Source organism: Lethenteron reissneri, chromosome 23, assembly GCF_015708825.2.
Source record: "Lethenteron reissneri isolate LAM-NWPU_2019-01 chromosome 23, ASM1570882v1, whole genome shotgun sequence".
NCBI classification, from domain to species: Eukaryota; Metazoa; Chordata; class Hyperoartia; order Petromyzontiformes; family Petromyzontidae; genus Lethenteron; species Lethenteron reissneri.
In genome coordinates this window covers 15,283,580-15,306,789 of record NC_083801.1, presented here as the reverse complement: position 1 = coordinate 15,306,789, position 23,210 = coordinate 15,283,580, and the positions used below count along the sequence as shown (strand labels likewise).

The window sequence follows — 23,210 nt, the reverse complement described above, 5'->3', positions numbered from 1 at the left end:
ACCCTCGCTGCAAGTTTTTCCATCCAGCACCTTGTGCGCTGGTAGTTCCAAATACAATTGTTTACAGCAAAAGTCGTCGACGCACGACCCGTGTCGAGTTTGCTACTCGCCCGTGCGCCACGCGTCTCACGTGCCCCACGCGTCCCGGGCGCTGTACAACCAGCGGCACGACATCGCCACGTACGGAACACGAGGCATTCGCGCCGCGATTGAGATGACAACAGCGTTTGACCCGCCTGCTCCTCAGTAATTACCCGACACCACTTAATCTAGTGCTCCATCCCTCCGGGTGCACTGAAGAGCGTCAGGGTCGCGGGGAGTGCGGTTGTTGGTGGGGAGGCCGGTTTGGGGGTGATGGGGTGGCGGTGGGGGGGGGTGTTGGGGGGGAGGGGGGTGGGCTCTGTCACGGAAAAAGAGAGATGCCCTCATTACCGCAAAAGTTTGAAGACCAAATGAGCCATCAGCCATGGCAGCGCCGGGCCACCTAGACGCCCTGTGCAGCAGCGGCTGCCCCAGTTTAATTCGCTCTGTGCAGGAAGTGACACGACGGCAATTGCCCCTTCACCACAATCGAGTAATTTTCTGATGCCCCAACCTCGTTTTCGTTTTGTTTCTCTGCCTCTGCTCTACGTGAAATGGAAATGCACGCTCAGTTGTCCTGAAACAAAAGCACCACGAGCCTCAATTTTCATTGCTCAATTCCGCATCCCAACGATTTGCCCACGTACTTTGCAGATTAGGTAGTAAGAGCATTTTCTGCTTGAAATTGTTGATATTGAATGTCTCTGAAGATTATTCACAGTACCCTAATGTTATATATAGAGTAAGAAATTAATTAACGTTTTAAAAAGATATATATAGTCGTGAAGCTCCGCGTGTTATTTCAAAATACTTAGCAAAGTGAGCTTTAATTGCGTATCCTACAAATAGAGCACTGTTTAAAATATTTTCCCACTCAACGATACTGACGATACTCATTTGATGCCGTTACATCTATTTACTATTTTATAAAAGCTGCTTTCGCCGTGCGAGCATTTCTCCATCGCTGAATGAAGAAGCTCCTGCAAATAACGGAGCCGGAAAATTGCACGCGAGTTAATTTTCTCAGAACAGAATCAGAATATGTATTTATACTGGAGGAATCCGATGAGCTATGAAGCTCATTTTCACAGATGCCCTGCAAGCGCTAGAACTCTAGCGGTTACAGGAAAAGTCACGGACGGATTTTTTTTTTTAAAGAAAACCCCATTAGGAAAAGGATGCCTCCTCCCCCCCTGTTCTACCGGCCTAGCGCCCGACTCTGTGCCGCCATCCACCCACAGTCCACGCACGTCCCCAAGCTCCCACTTACACAGCAGCCCCTCTCTCCAGTCCTCAGCCCCGCCGCACCCCTCCCCACAGCTCCCCCCCCCCCCCCCCCCGCCTGGTTTTGGCCCTTCTACGAGTTGAGGGTAATGAGGGGGATCAAGGCATTGGTGATGGGATTAAATGGACCTGATCAAATCCCTTCCCAAATTACATTCCAGATAATTACAACCCTGATAGAGCCGACGCTAATTAGATGGGTCTTCATATTGAATTCCGAACCCTTAACCAGGTTACTCGATATTACAGTGTTCCTTTGCCTGACTCGCGGAGACTTTGCGCAACAGAACAATCAACCGCCGTCTCTCGCTTTACCTTTCTTTCTTTTTTAAAAGAATCAAAAAAGGGTCAGCTTTTTGTAGTCAGCTAAAATGAGGTGAAGTCAAGAGACGCTCACGTAAAAAAAAATATTCCCATCATTACCGGTTGTAGTGAAGATACAAGATCAACATGCCAAACGAAAGATCACACCGTCAGTTCTTCTGATGAATAAATCAATTACCGTCTCTGCTTTAAATAAAGCAACCCCCGTACTTTCCTTTGAGGCAACGCCTCTGCCGAGAAGCACGCTTCCTCTTATTACTGCACATTTCCTGCAGGGATTTTTTTTTTGCATCGTGAATTTTTATACAAACGAGGGCCCTGTGAAGTGAAACAAACTGGTGCGAGCGTGCAGGGACCGTGCTCATCAGTTGGCGTGCGGTTACCGAGGCTCTTGTGGTGGTGGAGGTGGTGGCGATGGTGGTGGTGGCGTCGGTGGTGGTGATGGTGGCGGCAGTGATGGTACTGATGATGGCGATGGCGATGGCGGCGGTGGTGATGATGGTGCCGGTGGTGGTGATGGTGGCGATGGCGATGGTGGCGATGGTGGCGGCGGTGGCAGCGGTGATGGTATTGATGGTGATGGTGGCGGCGATGATGGTATTGATGATGGCGATGGTGGCGATGGTGGCGATGGTAGCGATGGTGGCGATGGTGGCGGCGGTGATGGTATTGATGATGGTGGCGATGGTTTTGGAGGCATTGATGGCAGTGGTGGCGGCGGCGGGGGAACGTGGCGCTTTAAAGCGGCACGCCTCCCGTGCATCGCACCAGAAATCACTTTTAATGGCAACACTCACACAGGAGAGACGCGCGCAACGTGGCGACACGCCACGCAGTCTGGAACCCTGCTGAGTCTCCGCAATTTGTAACCGAGTCTCACACGAGAAAGAAAAAACCCAACAAGGACGAATCTCAACTTCACGGGATGGCGGAGATACATTAAGGTACATTAATTCCTGCTAACGAGGATTTTGGGCATGTTTAGTTTGGTTTGGGAAATCCAACCACTTGTTAAAGGTCTCTCGGGGAGAGTCGAGGTGTCACTTCTGTGGAGTGAGCTTGTTGTGCTATGGAGGCAAGATGTCAATTTTAATACCTATTATTGCTTGCACATGAAACAAAGTCATACTGGATGGACAACTACATCGAACCTCGCATTCATCGGCAGCATCTGTGCATTTAACCATCCACTAACTAGTTTTTGTGAACAAATGTTCACCTGCAATGTAGCTTTCACTAAATCTGTAAATGGTGAGAAAAACCCATAAAAAACGAGAAATATTGCATGCTGAGGAAACCACAAATAAAAAAACGCACCCAAAACTGTGTACAAATCACTCAGCCTTTGCGCATGATGCAAAAAATAATACATTTCCTGGAAAAGTGCTTTGTATATCTGCCATCACTGCCGCTGCTATCAGTCGGTCACATTTGCTCAAATATAATTAGATGTACGTATGTCTGTTCAACTTCTTTCGCACCGTACGTAGCCAACTGACGAGAATCACAATAGGATCACAACGCACTTTTTCAGAAAATCCGGATGGTTTTTGCATAACGCACAAAGCCTGAGTGCTTTTGAGACGTTTGTGTTGGTTGTTTGAAATGTAGCTTATAAATTGTCGCCACAACCAGCCCTGTCAGGGGCTCCTCCTCCTCTTGGTGAGAGCTCAAGAGAAACCTTTGGCGTGTTGTTGCCGATCGAATGCGTAAATAAGGTCACACTCATTACACGCAAATTACTTGCCACAAATGAACCACGCTACCTTGCTGATCTCGTGAAGGAGCATAAACCATCACGCGAACTCTGGTCATCCTCGCAACGGCTTAAGGCGAGTCATCAAACAAAGACGGTCACTGCATCGCGCGTTTTCAGATGCGCTTCTGCGGCCGTCTGAAATGCGTTTCCTTCTTATGTTAGGAAGCCACTGGAGTTGTGTAATTTTAAAATCTAGAACTGCTTTATGTGTTTAGTTTGGTGTTCTTCCCCCGCACCTCCGATCAGCACGGTTGGCTACGTACAGTGCGAAAGAAGTTCAACATACATATGTGTGCATACGTGTCACAATTCACACAAGATGCTAGGCCATGGCTCTTGTATACGAACGTGGAATCTAACGGTTCCACAAAGCAACGGGGTGGGTGCCCATGCCAACATTCATGCAAAACCACAATGCAATTCCTGGCGTGTCCAAATTCACACAGCTGCCCCTCCCCTCCTGCTTAATTCTCTAAAATCAATCACTGCATTCCCCAGTGGCAGCTGCACAGATTTACAAAAGAGACACACGAATCACCCTCTGTGGCTCTGGCAAGTTTAAATATTTGATAGAAAAAACAAAACAAGTTTAATGCGATTATATCCAAGCTCAAAGGTTAAGGAAATGAGTAGAGGGATCTGGCCAGAGCCAAACCGTCACAAACTGTGGCGGCCGTTTGCATCCGTGGAACAGAGCCTGTGAAACGTGAGGCCGTGGCGGGTAAGGGAGGCAAACGGGATGGGATTTGGAGAAGATTGTGGTAAGAAGTCGGGGATTGAGGGGTGAGAGGGCTTCGTGGGGAGGAAGAGAGCCCGGGGAAGGGGCCGGAAGCGAGGGCGGACGTAGCCTCACCGAAGACGCCGCCGTCAATCCAGTGCTCGGAGCTGCAGAGCGAAGCGGAGCGCTGGTGCATGGCGAGGCTGGTGGTGCTGGCAGAGCGCTCAGACTGCACTCCTGCAACGAGAAAGAGTGCAACGCTCATCATCATCACCATCGTCATCACCACCATCATCATCATTCCGCAGAGCCCTTCTGCAACGAGCCAGCGATGCTCCTCAACATCGACGCCATCACTGTGTTCTGCCACCACCAGGGTCAGGTGGTAGATGGCATCTTTTCACGGCTTCCTATCTTCCCATCTGCCATCTGTCTCCACAACTGTCCAGTCCTGGTCAGTCTTTTCCACGACACTGTTTTTCCACTTCTTGCATGGCTCTGCCTCTCAGTTTTCTTCCCTCTATCCCCAAATCAAAGGATCATTATGCAAATCAGTTATACAACCATCAGCACATGCAACCGTACCATTTAGGTCTTGCCTCCTCCACTGATGCTTGTCGAACACAAAAAGAAGCGAATCAAGTTTAAGATTATTAGATTTTTTTACACGGATGGTCCCGTGAAGGTCAAGAGGTCATTTTGACAAATGCCCCGGATGCTACCACACCTTGCCATCGATTCCATATTCAATGTCATGCTGAAATATAACCCTCAAGTTCCTCTCCTCAAATATCTTACAATCCAGTTTTAGGTCTTCCCCTTGGTTGCCGATCTCTGGGTGCCACTCCAATGCCGTCTCAGTAGCCTGCCCTCCTCCATCCTGCACGCGTAACCCACCGAACAAAACCTCCTCTTCCAAATTGTATCTGCAAAACGTCGTCACTATGTTCAATTCCTAACTTTCAAGCCACCAACCATATCCTCCCATGAAACTCCTACCAACCTCCGCATGCAACTGTCTTAAACGGCCAGAGGTTTGTTTTCCATTGGTTACAGTCCAACTCTCTGACCCGTACAATAACGCGGAGAATACTCCTGTCTCAAACACCCATCTTTTCACACTTTTGAGGCACGACCAAAGTCACTTTGGAAGAGAAGAGGGGAGGGATAACAAGGCAACGAAATGTGGGCACGTCGTTGAGAGGCACACCACGTGGAAGAGCTAGAACTGGCGTTGGCTGCTGCAGAGGATACACGGGAGGTACCCATCATGCAAATCCGACATGGTAATTCTGGTTGCCCACCCCCTCCCTCCGCTTCCCTTCCTTCCCCCCGCCACCCCTTCTCCCCAGCACGTGGACGTACGTTTTCTAGCGCTGGCCGGCGTCACAAAGTGAGCCTTGAGGAGGGCGGTTGGCAGCGACGGCGAGGCGCACAGCTCGTGATCACCGCGCACATTAGTCAGCCATTTGCGCGCCTTCCCGTTTCGCCGGCGCAGACATTCAAAATGAATAGGCAGGTTTGAACAGCATGAATAATAAATTACCTTTGCGGGGCACTGCGGCGGCACGTTATAATATCCCTTTTCGCGCGACACATGGGTCTGCTCGTGACAGCTTAAGGCCCCCACCGCCCGGACCCCAGCACACGCGGCGTGGCAGCAGCAGGGGAGGCCCCCGCGTAGCATCATTTAGCGTGGGGGGTTGCGGTGGTGGTGGTCGAGAATAGGGAGGGTAATGGGGGGGCAGGTGGAGCAGGGAGGCAGGGGAGTGGGGGATAATGGCAGGCTAGAGCGCCTGGTGACTGCCCATTGGTGGAGTCTATTACTGAGCGTGACAGATACTTAACCCTTTCCTGGCCAAGCGGCCCTCCGCGAGGGCGACTCGCAGCAGACCGACCTTCCTTTCAGCGTCGTGTAAGTGGACTCGTTAGATAAATAATTAGCACGTTCATCCGTGTCGCCGAGTAATGAACTGTGACGTGCACGCCGATCAGAGAGGTTCACTTTCAATCAGCGCCGGCTTCGGTCGTTGGATTTATCTTATTTGACACGAGTGACACGGGGCCCTCGGGGGCCCGGCTGATGTATTGAGCAGGGATAGGGTTACGGATAGAGTTATGGTTAGTGTTGGGGCCAGGGTTTGTCATGTGTTTAGCCATGGCCGTGGCTGAACATTATCGATATGTATTCCTGTAGGGCAGGTTACAAACATTTGCTGGCAAACTGGATGCACAGTGATCCTCACCCCGGAACTAAATTGTGTCTCTTGAAAAGTGCAAAACAGGTTTGTAGAGAGATGGTTTCCTTCAAGCATGTGTCAGCTCATTGATAGAAATATCTCTTTGGTAAGACGAGCTGGGAAAACAATACAAGGAAAAGGAGGCGCAATACACCTACAATATAATCGTCGCAAATAAGCGAAAAAAGTAGAAAAAATACAATGCTGAAGAATTTTGAATAAATAGTAAGGCAATAATCAGTGTTAAAATCTCTGTTTTTCGAATGTTTCATTCAAACGGCAGGAGTGCAATCGCCAGCTAAAGACACAATGCCAAAAATCGGTAAAACAGTCGGAAACACAACGCAGAGCCACAAAAGCCATCGTCTCTGCATCGGCGCTGGTGCCTGCGACGCGCCGCAGTGCCGCGCTGAGCCGCGATGGTCGTTACGCCGCCAGGGGCCGCCGCGGCCGCAAAGCGCCCAGTGCGGTTAACCGACCACGCAGACACCCTGCGATATCTCCCGCTCACATTTATCTTCCCCCACACTCCACCAAGAAATGGCAATTGAATTAACAAACCCTGCACAACGGCCCCCCTCGCCCCCCCCCCCGTCGCCCCCCCCCCCCCCCCCCACTTTTCCCACCGGCCCCCTCCCAAGTTCCAACCGGGACATCCATTACTGCCGCAGCCACCTCAACCGCCCTCCACCACAACAACTGCCCCTCCCCCTCACCTCCCACCACCGCTCCCCACCCCAAAATAAAATAATGAGAAAAAAAATAAAATAATCGGGATCCTAAATCTGCCCCGCTCTTGGGAGGCTGTTAAACCCATAATGAGCATCGAGTCAATCACCTGCCCATCATGACCGCAAGCAGTGCTCCTCACTGCGTCGCCCAGAAATGCTTTTACACACAACGCATTTACTGCAATTTGGGGTCTATTAACACTCAGAATAAATGGGCTGTGGTGAAAGCGTGCGAGCACGGTGCCGGTAAACAATGAAATATGTCATCACGCTGTCCTGGTGTGGCAGGCAAAGTCAGGACATAAGACGCGCTGCTGAGATTTTTTTTATTTGCAGAATGCACACGATCCAATACTGCCTCGTGTGGAAAGATCAGTAAGGGGATCTTTTTTTTATTCAAAGGTATTGTGTCGATGAAGGCCTCTCCGGAGGTACCGTGTCAGTCATGGGGATTGGTTGACCACGTTTCACCATGCTGGTCAGCGCAGGAGAGAGAAAGCGGGCCCAAGGAGAGGTTCAGATGTTAGCTTCGATTGAGAGTGGAACTCCAGATTGCTAGGTTCGTAGCGCAGTGCACTAACAACTGCGCCACCGCACAACCGCGATTGTAAACAATCGGGCCATCGTAACGGTTCTGCTTCAGGGATCTGAAAGCATTGCTGCATATAGTGGGGAGTGTTACACGATAACAAGGAAAAACAAATTTCAGTCCAAAAAATGCCACCGTGACATAAAAATTGCTTAATATCATCGATGAATTCTATAATAATTTCTATAACGATTTTGTAGATTATGCATATTAAATAATATATAATATAGAGTAGGTGTTTTTTCGTTTTGTTCCCAATTTCGTATTCATTGTACGTAAATAGTTGAACAATCACCTGCACACTTGAGAACATACATGTTAATTGTTGTTGACCAAACATTCCTGGATAGGTTGTCATTATAATGAGTATTAAATAAGCTTTTTTTCTTCCAATTGTATAATCGCAAATCATACTTTATAAAGTAGACCGCTAAATGTGGAACATATCTACGATGTAAGTGGCTAATCAGTATGTTTGTATGCAAGTACGTTGTGAGATGGCATTGGCTGGAATTTCTGGGATTTGAACTCAAGACCGCTGGGACTCCAGCTGCTCTACCCACAGGGTGCCATCTCTCAATCTCACTCAAACCAACATATCCAACAATACAACAAAGATCCCCGTATAGCCTTAACAGACTGTAGGGGCAAGTGCTGTTAGCGAGCACCTATGAAGGCCAGAACGGTACGCGAGGGGGTGGGTGGCCAGCACCACGCCCGACCGCCTTTGTCTCCCCAGTGGCGATGTTTACACACCGCACCAGGTATTCATTTAAGGCTGAGTCGACCTAGGAGAGGCCCAGGACCGGTTCAGATAATCGTCACTGGGCGGGAATCGAACCCGGGTTGCCAGATTCATAGCGCAGCGCGCTAACCGCTACACTACCGCTCCCGACATCCAATACACACACATACACACAGTATATACACATGATGCACATCATCATTATCATCGGCCACGATCTAACCACGGCTGGATGAAGGCCTCCCCAAGCCGTCGCCAATGCTCACGGTCTCGCGATGCAACAATCCAACCAGCTCCCGCAAACAAATACTATTTCGTCGATCCGTCTCCACGGTCAATGTTTCCCTCCTTGGGCTGCTGCTCCATCATCAGTCTTGACCACTATCCCTTCTGGTGACAAGTCTTGCCCAAGCCCACTTCCTGTCTCTCAGTGTCATTCCAAGCATGCTTCTTCCATTGTCCTCGTCACCGTCAATGTCTCTGATCCGTGCGTCACAGCAGGTGAGGGATACACCGATTCATTTAGGTTCTTATTGACATGTAACGCTCTTTTGTCAATCCACTGCTGGATGAGGGCATCCACCATCCTGTGCGGTCACGGGGGGGGGGGGGGGTATATTCCACGCATACATATGCGCATAACGCAGCATGCGCCGCTCTTCGTGATGCAGCGAATGTTGAGTCACGTACAGCGACGCACATTCTCTGACACGGTCCTTCTGGGGTGTTGCCACGGTGCTCTCCACACCCTGGAGATCCACATGGGCCCCCCCCCCCCCAGCTCCCACATCTCACCGCTTACCACCAGCACTTGCTCTTGCTCTAATCGGCGGCCGTGTAATTGCGGCCCACAACGACGCACCACAGCGCGCGCTCTCTTACATCTAAAGATCTCCCTTCAAACGCGATTCCGCGGATTACAAAAACCCAAAAAAACACAAAACAGCATCACTCATTAGCGATGATTAAAAGTGCGCATCCTTTAAGACGCTAGATCCGGAATGTAATTACTGTCGACCTCCGAGCTCCATTTTCGATCAAAAATGCCAGTCCACGTCAATTAGCAACTAATCACGCTGTTGTTTTTCCACCCCCCCCCCCCCCCCGTTTCTCAATAAATTATCAAAACCTTAACACGGCTTTCAGTTCAGTTGCTGTTTGTGCCACGCTATTAGATGCAGCATGAAAGTCAGCACTGATGTTGAATTTGGAAGGTGACTCTTGAAATGTGCACACAAACTAAGATGAAAAAAACCCACTCTAATCAACATCACACGATCATTCTCCATGAGCAGCGTGAGCAATCCATAACGAAACCAATCAGCCAAATGCCAGCTCAAGACATCAAAATACAACCCCCACTTATACCCGCCACAAATTGCAGTTTTCTAACAGGAAGCTGCTAAATGTGCGCTGACCTGAGCTCTGTTTGTCCACGCTGGTATCTTTGTCTGTCCTTTCCCCTTTTACCCTGATTTTCTCGGAGCTCGCTCAACTCAATGCACACAAATCTATTTCCAGGCTTCATTAATTCACTTCTCTTCTGCCTTCCTCTCTGCCCCTCTCTCATTTTCTCTTCCCCCCCCCCCCCACCAGCCTCGGCCCATCCAGGGCGGCGGTAATAAAAGAGGAATCGGAGACACATTAGCGTGTTAAATGCCTTTCCACTGGAGTGTTGCCGTGATGGAACGCATGCCGCCCGTACCAATTATCTCGCCATCTCATCACTCCGAGCAGTGCTGCTGATAGCTAGCACCGATGCGAGCGCTACCCCCCACTACCCCCCCCCCCCACAAACTACCCGCCTATCCTCCCTCCTCCCCACCCGTGACACCACCAAAACCCTTTCTCTTCCACCTCCACGAGCACTCGCAGCTCCTCCGAAACCCAAGGGCGGCAGCCTTCCAGCTAGCGCGCGATCGTGCCGAGGCTGCCGCCGTTAATCCCTTCGCGCCCACATCACTTCCAAGTGACCGGTTGTTGCTGCCAAGCCAAGGAAAACCACGGGGGGCAGCCGCCTGCAAGCGCCGTCGGAACTGGCGACAATCGCATCTGGGGGGGGGGGGGGGGGGGGGCACGGCTTTCTTTTTGGTTTGCGCGTTGCAGAAAATTAAAACGTGCTGGTACACACAAAGCGCGGCCATCGTCGGGGAGAGAGTTGACGCGTCCACGCGGGCACGGCGAAAGGGTTAATATTCATTGGCGGCATTAGCATTCAGTAACTATAAATATTCAAGCATTCAATTACAGGAAACATTTCTTTTATTATTTAAATTTGGTGGCAGCGCATGCTCAGGGAGACGATGGAGGACACAGTGAATTAACTGCCGGGTCTAACCTTCCCCCCCCACCACCCACCCCAGCCTCCCTCAACCCACAGCCCCCCACACACACACACCCCACACACCCCACATCCCTCACCTCAACAACACTTGCACCCACCGAGCTGGATGCCTGGGCACAACAGGCACGATTTTGTACTCTGATATCTCTCCACAAGTCTCGGGATCCGCACGGTACAAGTGAGACGGCACGTGGGATTACTAAGAACATGGGCAAGCTGGGGGGGGGGGGGGGGGGCAGTGGATTAGTAGGGGACACCACCAGCCGTGAGCCACGCTCGCCCTCCCCTTTGATCCCCACCACACACAGGCACGTGCGCGGTAAACAGCGGAGGCATGCGAGCCGTGCCAAATGCTGCGGCTGGCCATCGAGACCAGAGTGTGAAGTTCACTCCGATTTAATGGCTGCTGCTGCTGCTGCTATATTAGAAGCTGATAAATGCAGGCAACCACATTCCCTACGTCAAGTGTATGTGATTAAATTTTTGGAATTGCAGTTCTTAGGTTACATATTGTTGGAGCGCTCAGGATTCAAATATGTACAAGTGTAGGAATGTTGTTAACAGAATTATCTGTTTCAGTACACAGATATTACGTAAAAATTTTGTTCTAATTTTTTCAATCGCGATTTCTGCCATGCTGCTAAAACACAAATGTTGGCTTATGGATGACAGGTGTACATCATACTAACAAGGTTACCCTTTATAGCCTTAACAGATTATTGGAGCGAGTGCCGTTAGCGAGCAACTATGAAGGCTGGCACGGCACACGAGGAGGTGGGTGGCCAGCACCACGCTAGGCTGCCTTTGTGTCTCCATAGTGTGGATGTTTACACACTGCACCAGGAACTCTTTAGAGGCTGAAGCGACCTAGGGGAGGCCCAAGACCGGTTCAGATAATCGTCACTGGTGTTGGCCTTGAGCAGGAATAAAACTCGGGACGCCGGGTTCATAGTGCAGCGTGCTAACCACTACTCCACCGCATCATACCCACAGACATACACACACACACACACACTTTGTATGCGTGTACGTACAGAAGGCACAAACATGTATGCACGCTTACCATATGCGCAGTCTAGCAATGCTACAAAATGGAAAGTTTACTTTCATTCATGTGACTTGCATATCTAAATCCTGCGAAAAATATCTCCTCTGTCATCTCCGCGAGTTCACAGATTGAAGTTGCGAAAAAGTTTTCACGCGACCAAAAGAAAGTGCGCGCTGCCTCTCTTCAAACGAGAACGAATTAAACACTCGAGCGCTGCCAAAACCACGACGCGACATTGTGATTGCAAGTCGCGTTGGCTCCCACCGAAGGATCACCCCACGAACCCTCCTGGCCTCAAATTCCAAGTGGAAACATGGGGAAGAAGCGCGAGCGCACACCTCGGCGGTGCGGGGAGAAAACAAGCTCCGATTCCTCGTCCAGGGAAGAAGGCCGTAGTTAATACCCCACGCACACGTGGCCCCGCCACCTATCATTACCCTGCTATTAAAGGGAGCAGCCATTTATCATGATTGAGGCCGCAATCACTCCACATTATGCACCTTTCTCAGGGGTAAACGAGCCTCCGTACGATACCCCGCCCCCTTCCCACTTCTCATCCCGCACTCTGTCTTGTCTGCATTTTTTTGTAAGATTATGAATGTATCTTGATTATTTATTATTATTTTTGTTCACTAAGCCTTGCCCTTGCCTCCTCTCCCTCCTTGCTCCTGCCGTACCACCACAACTCTTCCACCACCTCCTCCTTCTCCCCCTGCTGCCCCGTCCCTGCGTTACGGAGCCGAACGTCCCTAAACGAGGCGCGTGCGATCAGTGGCAAATGAACATCGCCGTGTGGCACGGGAGGCATCCCTCACGCGCGGTAGGACAGTGACTGATTACGCCGGAGCGGTGGATTGCCTCAGCGCCGTGCTTGCACGCGCGTACGGGTGAACGAACACGGGCACACGCTAGTGCCACGTCAAATCCGGCGCCACGGCCGCAAAGGCACCTTCTCAGCGCACGGCTGTCTGAAACGCATTCGTCACGCGGCGATGTGTGCCGATGACAACGGCGCAAGCTCAGTAGTTCTACAAAAAAAAATAACCTGTCAATTTAGGACAAAAAAAATCGTTTGCAGGATGCGCTTCCCATGTCCCGCCTAACCTGAGCCACTCGTTACGCAGCGAGAGTGACTGTCGGCTGAGGGTTGTAATTTGAGGCTCGGGTGAACCTGTTTCTTGTTGTTAAGTTACTGCGCAGCCGACAGCGTGTCCTTACGAGGAGCACGCCCCTGCCGAAACGAGACAAGACCGCAACGCCGCTGTTGCGCAAATGGAATTTACGTGGCCATCACGCATTCCTCAGCTGTAATCGCCGCCAAATACAGGCCACCTAACTCGGCGACAGACGCACGACTGGCCACTTGCCCATTAAAGTTATGGTGAGACAGACATTTGAAGGATGGTAGGAAAGGGTTGACAAAATTACTTCCTCGTTGTTTTTTAGGCATGTGATGATTCACCCCTCTGGTTATTTGCTGAACTGTCACGATCCTGGGTAGCAATTGGATTCTTTTTGTCACATTTTTACTGACTCCTTTGTATAGTTTATTCTATTTTTTTATTAACCATCTGTACAGTTTTGTTTGGGCCGTTAACATAACACGTAGCAATGTCATATAATATATGTAGAATTTTCACAAATTTGAAACCATCGATGGACAATTCGATCCATGTACCGTGAACAGAATCGACTTAATTTATGCTTTGTTAGGCGCTCACTCGTTTTTTAACACGGCCTGCAGCACAGCCGTCCTAAGGGCGTTCTGTGCCTCTCACGCGCTCGGGATAGCTGGCGCGCAACATTTCGTGAACGAACAATGGTGACGATAACAACCGCGGTGGCACGGGGGGGGAGAGACGGACGGACACGAACCTCCATTGCCAGAGATGTGCATGCCCCCAAGCTCCCGGCTGAGCTCCGCGGCGCCGATGCCAGCGCCGCCGCTCGCGCAGTACGAGTTGCTGCTGGCGCTGCGCGAGTGCACGCCGTTGCTGCCGCCTCCGCCTGGCTGGTACGGCGCCGGGTAGTAGCAGGAGGGCAGCGTGGGGGCTCCCGCCGCGGCAATCGACACGGGCGACGAGGGCGTCGACGAGCAGGCCCCGAACGCGGCCTGCACGCCGGCGGGCGACACGCGGTGGCCCGCGCTCGAGCCCAGCAGCTGCTGCAGGATGGACGTCGATGGCAGGGACGAGGGGCACGCGGAAAAGGCGGCGGAGGACGGCGGCGCGGGCGCGCCGGGGGGCGCCCGCCCGCACGCCGCGCCGTTGGGCTGCGAGCCGGAGGCGGCGGTGTGAGGGCGGGCGGCGTGCGGAGCGTGCGCGCCGGCCTGCGCCGCCTGCTGCGCGAACGGCGAGGAGACGACGCCGCCGACGCCCCCCAGGCTGCTCATGCTGGAGGAGGAAGCGCGGGGCGGCCGCTTGCCCGGAACCTTCACCGTCGTCCGCAGGAGGTCGATGGCCTTGCCGTGCACGTTCTGCATGTAGTCCTGCCACGCGCACCGACCGCCATCGTTAAATGGAAGAGTAAGGGCGTCCTCGTTTTCGCGAGGCGAGACAGGGAGGGAGCGTTTCACTCGCCTTGACCGCGTGGCGTTTTGCGATTGCTGATCTCAATGCTCCCTCGGCAGCTCACTGAGGAGTGCCATTTGAAGGCATTTCAGGGAAGAAAATGTTTTATGATGAGGGCACTGACATTTGATGACATAGAGAAGACAAAACATATGAAAACATTAAAAATACCTACAAAGATCATATTTACGATACCTACTGTTTTTTTGTGTGTGTGTGAAAAACTAGAAGTCAATCTAACCCCTCTTCTTCTTGTCTGCTCACGTTTACATTGCTGTCCCTTTTCTGGACAGATCTAAGATTTGCGTTGCCACTTGTCCGAGCTTGTTTAACCATCCTCAAGAAACCCCCCCAACCTCCTGAGACCCTTGCATTGGGACACATCGTTACGATTACTGATCCTTGCGTGGGCTTATTTTTTACGCGGTAACGTCGAAAACGTCAATAGGAAACCCAGAAGAGAAAAGTTCTAAAATCAACATCAATCAAAAACCCAACGGTGAGGTGCCCCTTTTGTGCCGCACCACAAGAAAAAAGTATTTTACACGCGCAATTAAATTAGTAGGCACAGTCAATGTTGTTGGGATAAACAAGTACGGGCTTGATAAATACAACCACTAAGGAGGTATCTTCCACGGCAAAAAAACATAACAGGAATCCCAGCATGTTGTGCGTACCAAGATGACATCATCATTCATTCACTCTTGAACACAGCATGGTTGTCTTTGTAGCCGAATTCTGGTATCGGCGGCCGTGCTAACGATAACGATGGCTATGCGTCGTCGTGATCAACGCCTACGAACGCCTCTCAAACGCACAGCCCGAGGAGTTCACGGAGGATGCGCATCGGGAGAGTAAGTACCTGTGATTGGTTAGTTCCACCAACTCCAAAAAATCACTTTGCCGCTCTTGAAACCCAGTGCTGCACATAATGAATCAGTATTGAATAAGTCCTGCCTGACACTGGGCTTAAACAAAACAGCGCTCTAAATGGGTCTCTTTTAGTGGCTCAAGTGGAGCAAGGAGAAACACGTTGTGCTGTTCTCCTGCCTAGATTCAGTATCTCCCTCCCACATCAGGGGTGGGAAATTTTCATCATCAATCATCATCGTCGTGAGCCATGGTCAATCCACTTCTGGATCAAGGCCTCCCCAAGCCGCCACCATATCTCACGATCCTGCGATATGATGATCGACCATGTGGCTGCGCGCAATCTGATTTGATCACTTCATCTCCGTGATTACAAACTCTCACCTCTTATTTACCAAGGGGCCACATGGGATTTTCAAATACCATTGACCAGCAACACATTAACGCACACCTTAGCGTTATCTAATAATGACGCAAAAATAGTTAGGGCTAACCTTTACACCAATTAAAAAAAAACGATGCCTGCGCCTGATTTTTTTGTCACGAGCAACGTCCGCGTTAAGATTCCCCTCTGGTGCAGCGAAGATGCTCATGGCGATGGCTCAATGCCGCTTGTGGGCCGTTTCAAAGTGGTAGGCCTCATGTGGCCGTGGGCCGTATGAAACAAAGTTGGGACCGTGTCCGGCCCATGTGCCGTTGGGTTACCCGAGTCCTGTCCTATACGTGCACGGTTCCCCTGTATCACCAGCACTGGCTTTAACAACATATATATTTCCGAGCTCTCTCTGATCTTACATTTACAAGCAAATTTCTTACATTGGCATGCTAATCTCTCTCAATACAATGGCCACTGCCACAGCTTCGTTTGTCAAGATTTCTCTGATCTTACATTTACATGCAAATTTCATCTCTAGCCCCGCCCACTGACCCTTGGACTACACCCATCTCAAACCTTAGCAGCGCTCCCGCCATATATTTTTCCTGCCTCAGCAGCTCTCCCGTTATATTTTTCACCTGATGACGATTGCTTGTGTTGCAATTTAAACGTAGTGATTTTGTTATTATTTTATTGATTTTCTTATTTTTCTATCTATGTAGCTTTACCGAAAGACCCAAAGAATATGAATTCCTGTAGTGTTATCGAATGTATTTGTTGCCAGCCGGCATGCACCGTTCTGTTTGCGATGGGTTTTCTCAGCATCCATTGATTTAAATCGGTGCCGGCTTGTTGAATGCCTGGCACGCAAGGTTTGGTCGCAAAGTGAGAGCTGCTCATCCCCGTGTGAATGATGCCATTTTAAATGAGAAACTCCCAGCCACCGTGACCTCTTGACAAGGTTAGTGACACGACCATAGTGAATTGCATTTTGCTTTTGTTTTAATGTTAACTTAATTTCGACTCCTTTAGGTGCCATTAGAATAGTATGTACAAGGTACAATGTACAGCCCTTTTGTTAATTAAACTCCAACACTGTGTTGATATAAAAGACCATACTTCACCACTCTGATCAGTGCAGACTGACAGTGTGGAGAGGCCCAGGACTGGTTTGCAATAATTAATAATGCAGCAATAAATACAAATTCACATCAAATTTACCCAACATTCATTTATAACAAAAAATAACAAGTGTCCGCGTACGGCATGCAACTTTACGCGCTTTTTATCTATTTCACGGGGAGATCACGGAGCCCAATTAGTTATGAATTTACCGTACTTGACCCAGCGTGCAGCACTGCTATTGTTTTTGTTATTGAGCGAGTCATTAGCGGGGATTAGTGACTGTGGAGACAGCCGGCGTTTACTGGAGCTAAAGCACCAGGTGGTGGGGGCAAGCCTAGCCTCGCCATTACGCCTTTGAGCACTTTCAAACAAACACTGCCGGGTCTCTTGTGACTCATTTGCAAATAAAATGCCACTTCAGCGATGGCCTGGCCTTGCTTTCCAGATTCCCAACCCGAGCTCTGGGACTCTCTCGATAGCCCGAAAAATTAGAGAACCATCCCCTCTCCCGCACTCCAACCAGCCCAACAAAAAAAAAAACAATCAGTACCCCGAGTCAATTAGCGGCGAGCTCCTTGACCCGGACATTCCTCGTGTGCGGCAGCACGAACCTTAACCGTGCCACGCGAGAGATTGAGAAGAAAAAAAAAACCCCAAAAAACCCATAACACGAATACCGCCGCTAATGACAAATAAGCAAAAATAATTCGTGAAAAATAAACGCGTGCGTCGCACACGCCAGCCGCGACCGCGGACACACGGGTGCACACGCTGCGCCCTAATTGAGTTGTGTGGAGCTGCCATCCATCTCATTAGGCGGATGAATATGAATTTTGCCAGCCGCGCAGCCATTAACGCGTGTGACCGAGTTACATTCAATTAGCTTCGACAAACATGTTAATTGCCGCCGCTGCACTAATTAGCGCGGGGAGGAAGGGAGGTGGCGGGCGTCTGCTCCTCAGGCTGGATCAAGTGCGGAGCGCGGCACCACCCTCTCCCCCCCCCCTCTCTCTCTCGTCTCCTGCCTCGAACGCCCCCCCACCACTACCAACCTCCTTCCCTCCCCTGGCGAACCCGCTCCCCCCACCCCGCCTCCACGTGCTCCCGCCTCTCCGCCCGCACCCTCCCCGTGCCGCCAGCCAGCCTAACGAGCTTAGTAGCGCTGTCTCACTCGTCGCGGCGCTTCCCAGCGCGGCAGCGCGCAAGGGCACGTGCCGCTCTCTCGCTCTCTCTCACTGCTGCCGCGGCCGCAATCCCCGTACTGCAACCAACGCAGCCCACGCACGGCGCTCAAATCGACAAACTTACAAACGGTGCTCTTAAACCCACTGGAGTAGCTCGCGAGTGTGCAGGCGGTGCAACTGCAATAGGTGCGCACGGGCCGGAGGGGCCCAGGTGCTGGGTGGGGGGGGGGAATTTGAACAGGGGCAGCCCAATTTAATTCCTTGCACCCAAGGATCATGCTAACCATGCGGCAGTCGACTCGCTCAGCTGGGAACGCAAACATCTCCCCATGGTCGTTTGAGGGTGCTCTTGCTCATGCTGTGGTCTCAGCGGCATCGCTTTGTGAGATCGCGAGTTGGCAACGAGATTCATTTGTAGATGAAAGAGGCTGCCTCGTATAATTTAAAAGTGTTTTGTTGGAAAACATGAATGGCATCTGGTACTATGTTGACAGGTCAAATGTGGGACCCTGTCATCAATAAAACAAACTTCTACGTGTTAATTTGTATTTTTTTAAAGCTATCTTGTGAATATGTACTATAAATATATAATGGTATGGATTATAATACTAATACTAACATTTAGTTATCCCGGGAAAGCCTCACTGAATCTTGAAGACTATTTTTCAGGAGGGTCCTGCATTGGGGTGTTTGGCCAATTCCATGGTTGATAATCGGAAAAAAAACGGAGAACCTGGAGAAAACCGACCACGCATCGGAGGGGTTGGCACTCAGCACCGCCATCTCCTGGTCACGCCTCACAGGCCCACACTGACAACACCTGGCAAACCTCTGGTACTAACCAGGCTTAAACCTGATTAGCTTTCAAGACAACAAGATGTGGAGCACGTAAGGTGATTTAGTCATCGGCAAATGCGTGAGATTGGCGAGGCCCTATGGCTTACCTGCAGGCTGGGGTGGTAGGTGAGGGTGCCACTGTCGCAGAGCGTCACATATTTTTTCTTCCACTCCTTATTGAGAGAACTGCTGCTCCTCTTCATCAGGAAACCCTGGACAGACACGACCACATACACAACAAGTCTAAAACGCATGCACAACACAGCCACCGGCCGGTATTCCAGCCATCGCGATCACTTCCATTTCGCTCCTTGTGCGAGCAAAGCCATTAGTGATTGTCGTAAAAGTCACACCAAAAGTTCATGTTAAAAATCATTCTGTAACCACAATTTTCACACGACTGGCCCAGCCAGCACAGTAATACCAGCGTCGAGACGAATGGCCTTCGTCATGAGCATACGTACCTAACGTGCGTACGCACACACGTGGACGCGCGTACATACGTGGAGACACAGCCAATTACTCATGGTGTCAAAGGCGACCCATGCAGGGTGGAGGCAATGACCCCGTGTGATCAATACCCCCACAAATGAGAACTAATTAAAGGCGATCCCCTGAACAAAGGTTTGGGTGATCCTTCATTCGGAGGGACACTTTGTCGAAGGATGCGCACATCTCGGCGGCTTAGTGTTTCTGCGGGCGGAGGTAGGCGAGGGGTGAGGCCTCTAAGCCGAGATGGCATCTTCTGCCCGGCGCTTATAACGCCGGAATGATGGCGGGATAGTATATTCGCTGTGTGCTTCGTTCAACTTTTCATTTTCTCACGAGACACGCGCAGAGAAGAAACGATGACAAGATTACGTTACAGGAGGCGGTCGCCGCACTTCAGAGTTGGCGAAGGACTATCGTGCGTAAAGGTCATTAAAAGTGATCGGTGTGAGCATGAAATACAATTTGTGTTGGTGGGCTGGGTTTTTTAAAAAGTATATTATGTTAATGATGCTTCAGTGAGGTGTAGCGTTAACATAATTTATTGCTGTTCTGTGTGCTGCTGCTACTTTCATAGGCACTGCGATTTATCTGTGTGTCCCTTGCCCATATATCAATTTCAGCTCTTCCCAGCAGTCAGGGGCTCGAGATGACTTGCTGATGAGCCCTAATTAGAGCGAGGTGTGTTCATGTCTCAAAACTGCAGAGCAGCTCATGCATTTCTGGATATGGATTAAGTGGTATTGGGTCAGCAAGTAAAACAAACGTTTTTTTTTTTTTATAAAATATTATTATATATTTGTCGAAAAAGCCAATATATAATATGCTTCACCCAGAACCTACAGTTAAGATGCAACTTCATCGTTTTTTTGTGTGCCCTTGGTCAAATAGCATTATACGCAAAACAGTGCAACAGCAGAAGCGTAATATGTTTGACATTACTCACGAAAATAATTAGATTAAAACTATTTATTTTAACTTGCAGCCATTCGTCAAAATCCACTGTGGATGAAGGCCTCACCACACCATGTAGTCCGTGGCGATTGCTTGATCGTATTTCACCACACTGCTCAGTGGGGGTTTGTGGAGTAAAACGGTGGGGGGGGGGGGGCAGAACCGGTTCAGACGTCACCCACCCACTGATGTTAGCCGCGGCCGAGAATCAAATCTCAGCTCGTCAGGGGGCATGACAAAAAAACGCGTCAAACGCTTAAACTGACTGAGCAGTTTTCGTCCTCACGAAAGGTAACAACTGTAAAACGTTTAAAGATTCAAATGCCCCACTTACACAATCGAGTGGAAGTGTCACGTTTATTCCCATTCTTTAATGTAATTATCAATACCCGAGCCGCTGCGTGCGTAGATTGTCAAGCCCCCCTCCCCCCCCGTATATTATCCCTAATTGAGATATAATAAAGTAACATAAAAAAAACACATTCCTTTGGCAGTGCTCTGCAGATCAAAGGGACCACAATTACAGCCCACGCTTACCCTGGCCAAGCCATTCCTCCATCAGCCCACAACCGCCCACCTCTCTCCCTCAGCCCCCAGAAACCCTTGGGCACCAGGTTAATGGCTGCCACTTAGGGGACACACGAGAGACAAAGGCGTAATAGGAGGCCCAAGTGCTAGGGCCACACTTATCCCATTTGCATCTCATTCTGCCCGGGCGGTACTGCCTGTGCCACTGGTGACATACCTCCCCCAGGGCAGGTTCTGCCTTTTGGAACGGTAATAAGTAACAGCCGCAAAAGACAAGGGCTTGTGCGTGTTGGCGCACGTGTGTTGCTGCCCGCACTACCCCCTTGTGCGCCATTCAGGCCTTCAAAGGTGCTCGTTCACAGCACTTGCTTCAACAGCCTGTGCAGGCTACAAGGGGCATCTTTGTCTTTGTACACGAGGATACACTGGAACCTGGCCATGGCGAACATCGGTGACGAGCGATACTTGAACCGGTCCTGGGACATCTTTAAATGGGTAGCTGGTGTGAGGTGTAAACGTGTAAACATCGGATATAGTGCTGGCCACACCACCCACTCTGTATGCCGCGATGCAACAATCCATCTAACTCTGGCATACGAGTTGATGCGATCGCTCTACCTCCACGGTAGATGTCTTCCCAGAGGTCAATTCAAAATGAGTCCCTGGTATGGGGGGGGGGTGTTCATTTGATGTATGTATGCATGTAGAACTTCTTTCGCACCGTATGTAGCCAACTGTGCTTTATCGGAGATGTGGGGGAAGAACAAAAAAAATAAACACAAAACGCAGAACCAAAAAAATTAGTTTTCAATCGAGATTTAAAAGCGCATAGCTCCAGTGGCTTCCCAATATCGGAAGGAAAAGCGTGCACTTGTTGCAGAGGGTCACGGTTCAAATCCACCAACGGCCCCGATTATGACTACGGGTGTATTCATTGTAAACATTCTACGCGTCGTCACAGTGGGCATTTGCGTGCCGGCATCATGGTCCAAAAATCGACAAATTTGAAATATAACCCACACAAATTAGTCAACTGGGATTACATATAGCTGTAATTGCCCCAGATTAGAGAAACGCTTGGCATGCCCCTCCTGAAGTGTCAAGAAGAGACTCGGTGAGGCTTTACTGGGTCAACAAGTATACAAAAAAATAAGCTAGGCCTTACTGATACGAGTGATGGTGATAGGAGCCATGCTGCCCCATCACGCACTACGTGAGTCTTAATGAGTGCTCGCTAACCGCACTTGCCGTGTCTAAGCGTCTAAACAAGGGGCCCTTGTCTGTGCGTGTGGCAGCACAGAGCACGCTTGTGCTCTGGGAAGGAGTAATTACACGAGGTCCGAGGCCTAGGGCGAACTGGGCCCGGGGATGGAGGAGGAGTGGTACGTGTCCCATATCCCGTTCCATCAAGGTTCATCATCTCCGTCAACGCCCCCCCCCACACCCCCCGCCCCCGGCTGCAATATGACCACCAAGGACTGGTTTGCAACTCGGCAAAATGACAAAAGGGAGTTCAACTACAACCGTTGTGCAATCCTTGGGCTGGGCGTTCCACTGAATTGCGAATTTTGGTTTAAATGTAAATCATTCACAAATCAGTTGATGAGTTTGACTGTGTGCACAAGTCAATAGTGGCTGTGCTAAAGGAAGACACGTTCCCACCATAGGAATGTTGAATTTCCACCGCTGGCTTCGAGCTGTAAACGTAAGATGACCCCCCACATCACTCTCAGTGGCGTGGATGGCCCATGGCAGGCTGTTTTGTATTCCGCAAAATAAATATGGCGGTGAAGCAGTTTTGAAATCACACAGAAAGAAAGTGACCACAATTGCAAACAGGGCCGACGTTCAGTGAAAGCCCTAACACCATAGCTTTGAATTTCTTTGATCGTGTGTTGAGTTTAGCAGTTTACAATCAGCCAGAAGACTGCCACCATAAGTACTGAAGCATACTAATTGCAAAACCCCTAAAACGCTATAGACCCACCAATTTATTCAGAAGCGGCATTTACAAAAAAAACAGGTTACATTTATAAAGCAATAACAAATGTAACAGATGAACGGAGACCATTCATTGGCATCACATACGCAACTGTTGGCAGATATGGCATCTAAAATTATGGACACAAAGTCATAGGTTATATGTTTGTTAATTCTAACATTTGAAAATTTAACATTCTCATTTTCAAGAAAAAAAGGGCAGATATCTTTCTTCTCAAACAACCATCTCAGGAAATGAAATATTGTCACAATGCTTGCTTCGAAACTGATAGAAAAACTTGAATTAAGAGCAGACAACCAAAATATGACGTCTAAGAATACATCATCCACACAGGAAGATTTATCTACAAATCTGGCTGCTGCCTGATGATGTCGGTTGTAATTACTGGCGAAACGTCGTACTCAGATTCTAA

At 50.0% G+C, this 23,210-nt stretch overlaps 1 protein-coding gene across 3 annotated transcripts in view; it reads right to left on the bottom strand.

The window, feature by feature from the left end:
• LOC133346082 (arf-GAP with GTPase, ANK repeat and PH domain-containing protein 1-like) overlaps positions 1-23,210 on the bottom strand; it is a 169,821-nt gene that overhangs the window by 45,981 nt on the left and 100,630 nt on the right. For all 3 annotated transcript variants that reach the window (XM_061557423.1, XM_061557421.1, XM_061557422.1), the window contains exons 10-12: positions 18,933-19,037; positions 13,739-14,351; positions 4,302-4,403 (exon numbers count right to left, since the gene is read on the bottom strand). In XM_061557423.1, coding sequence (XP_061413407.1) covers positions 4,302-4,403; positions 13,739-14,351; positions 18,933-19,037 — 820 coding nt within the window. The remainder of the gene's footprint in view (positions 1-4,301; positions 4,404-13,738; positions 14,352-18,932; positions 19,038-23,210) is intronic.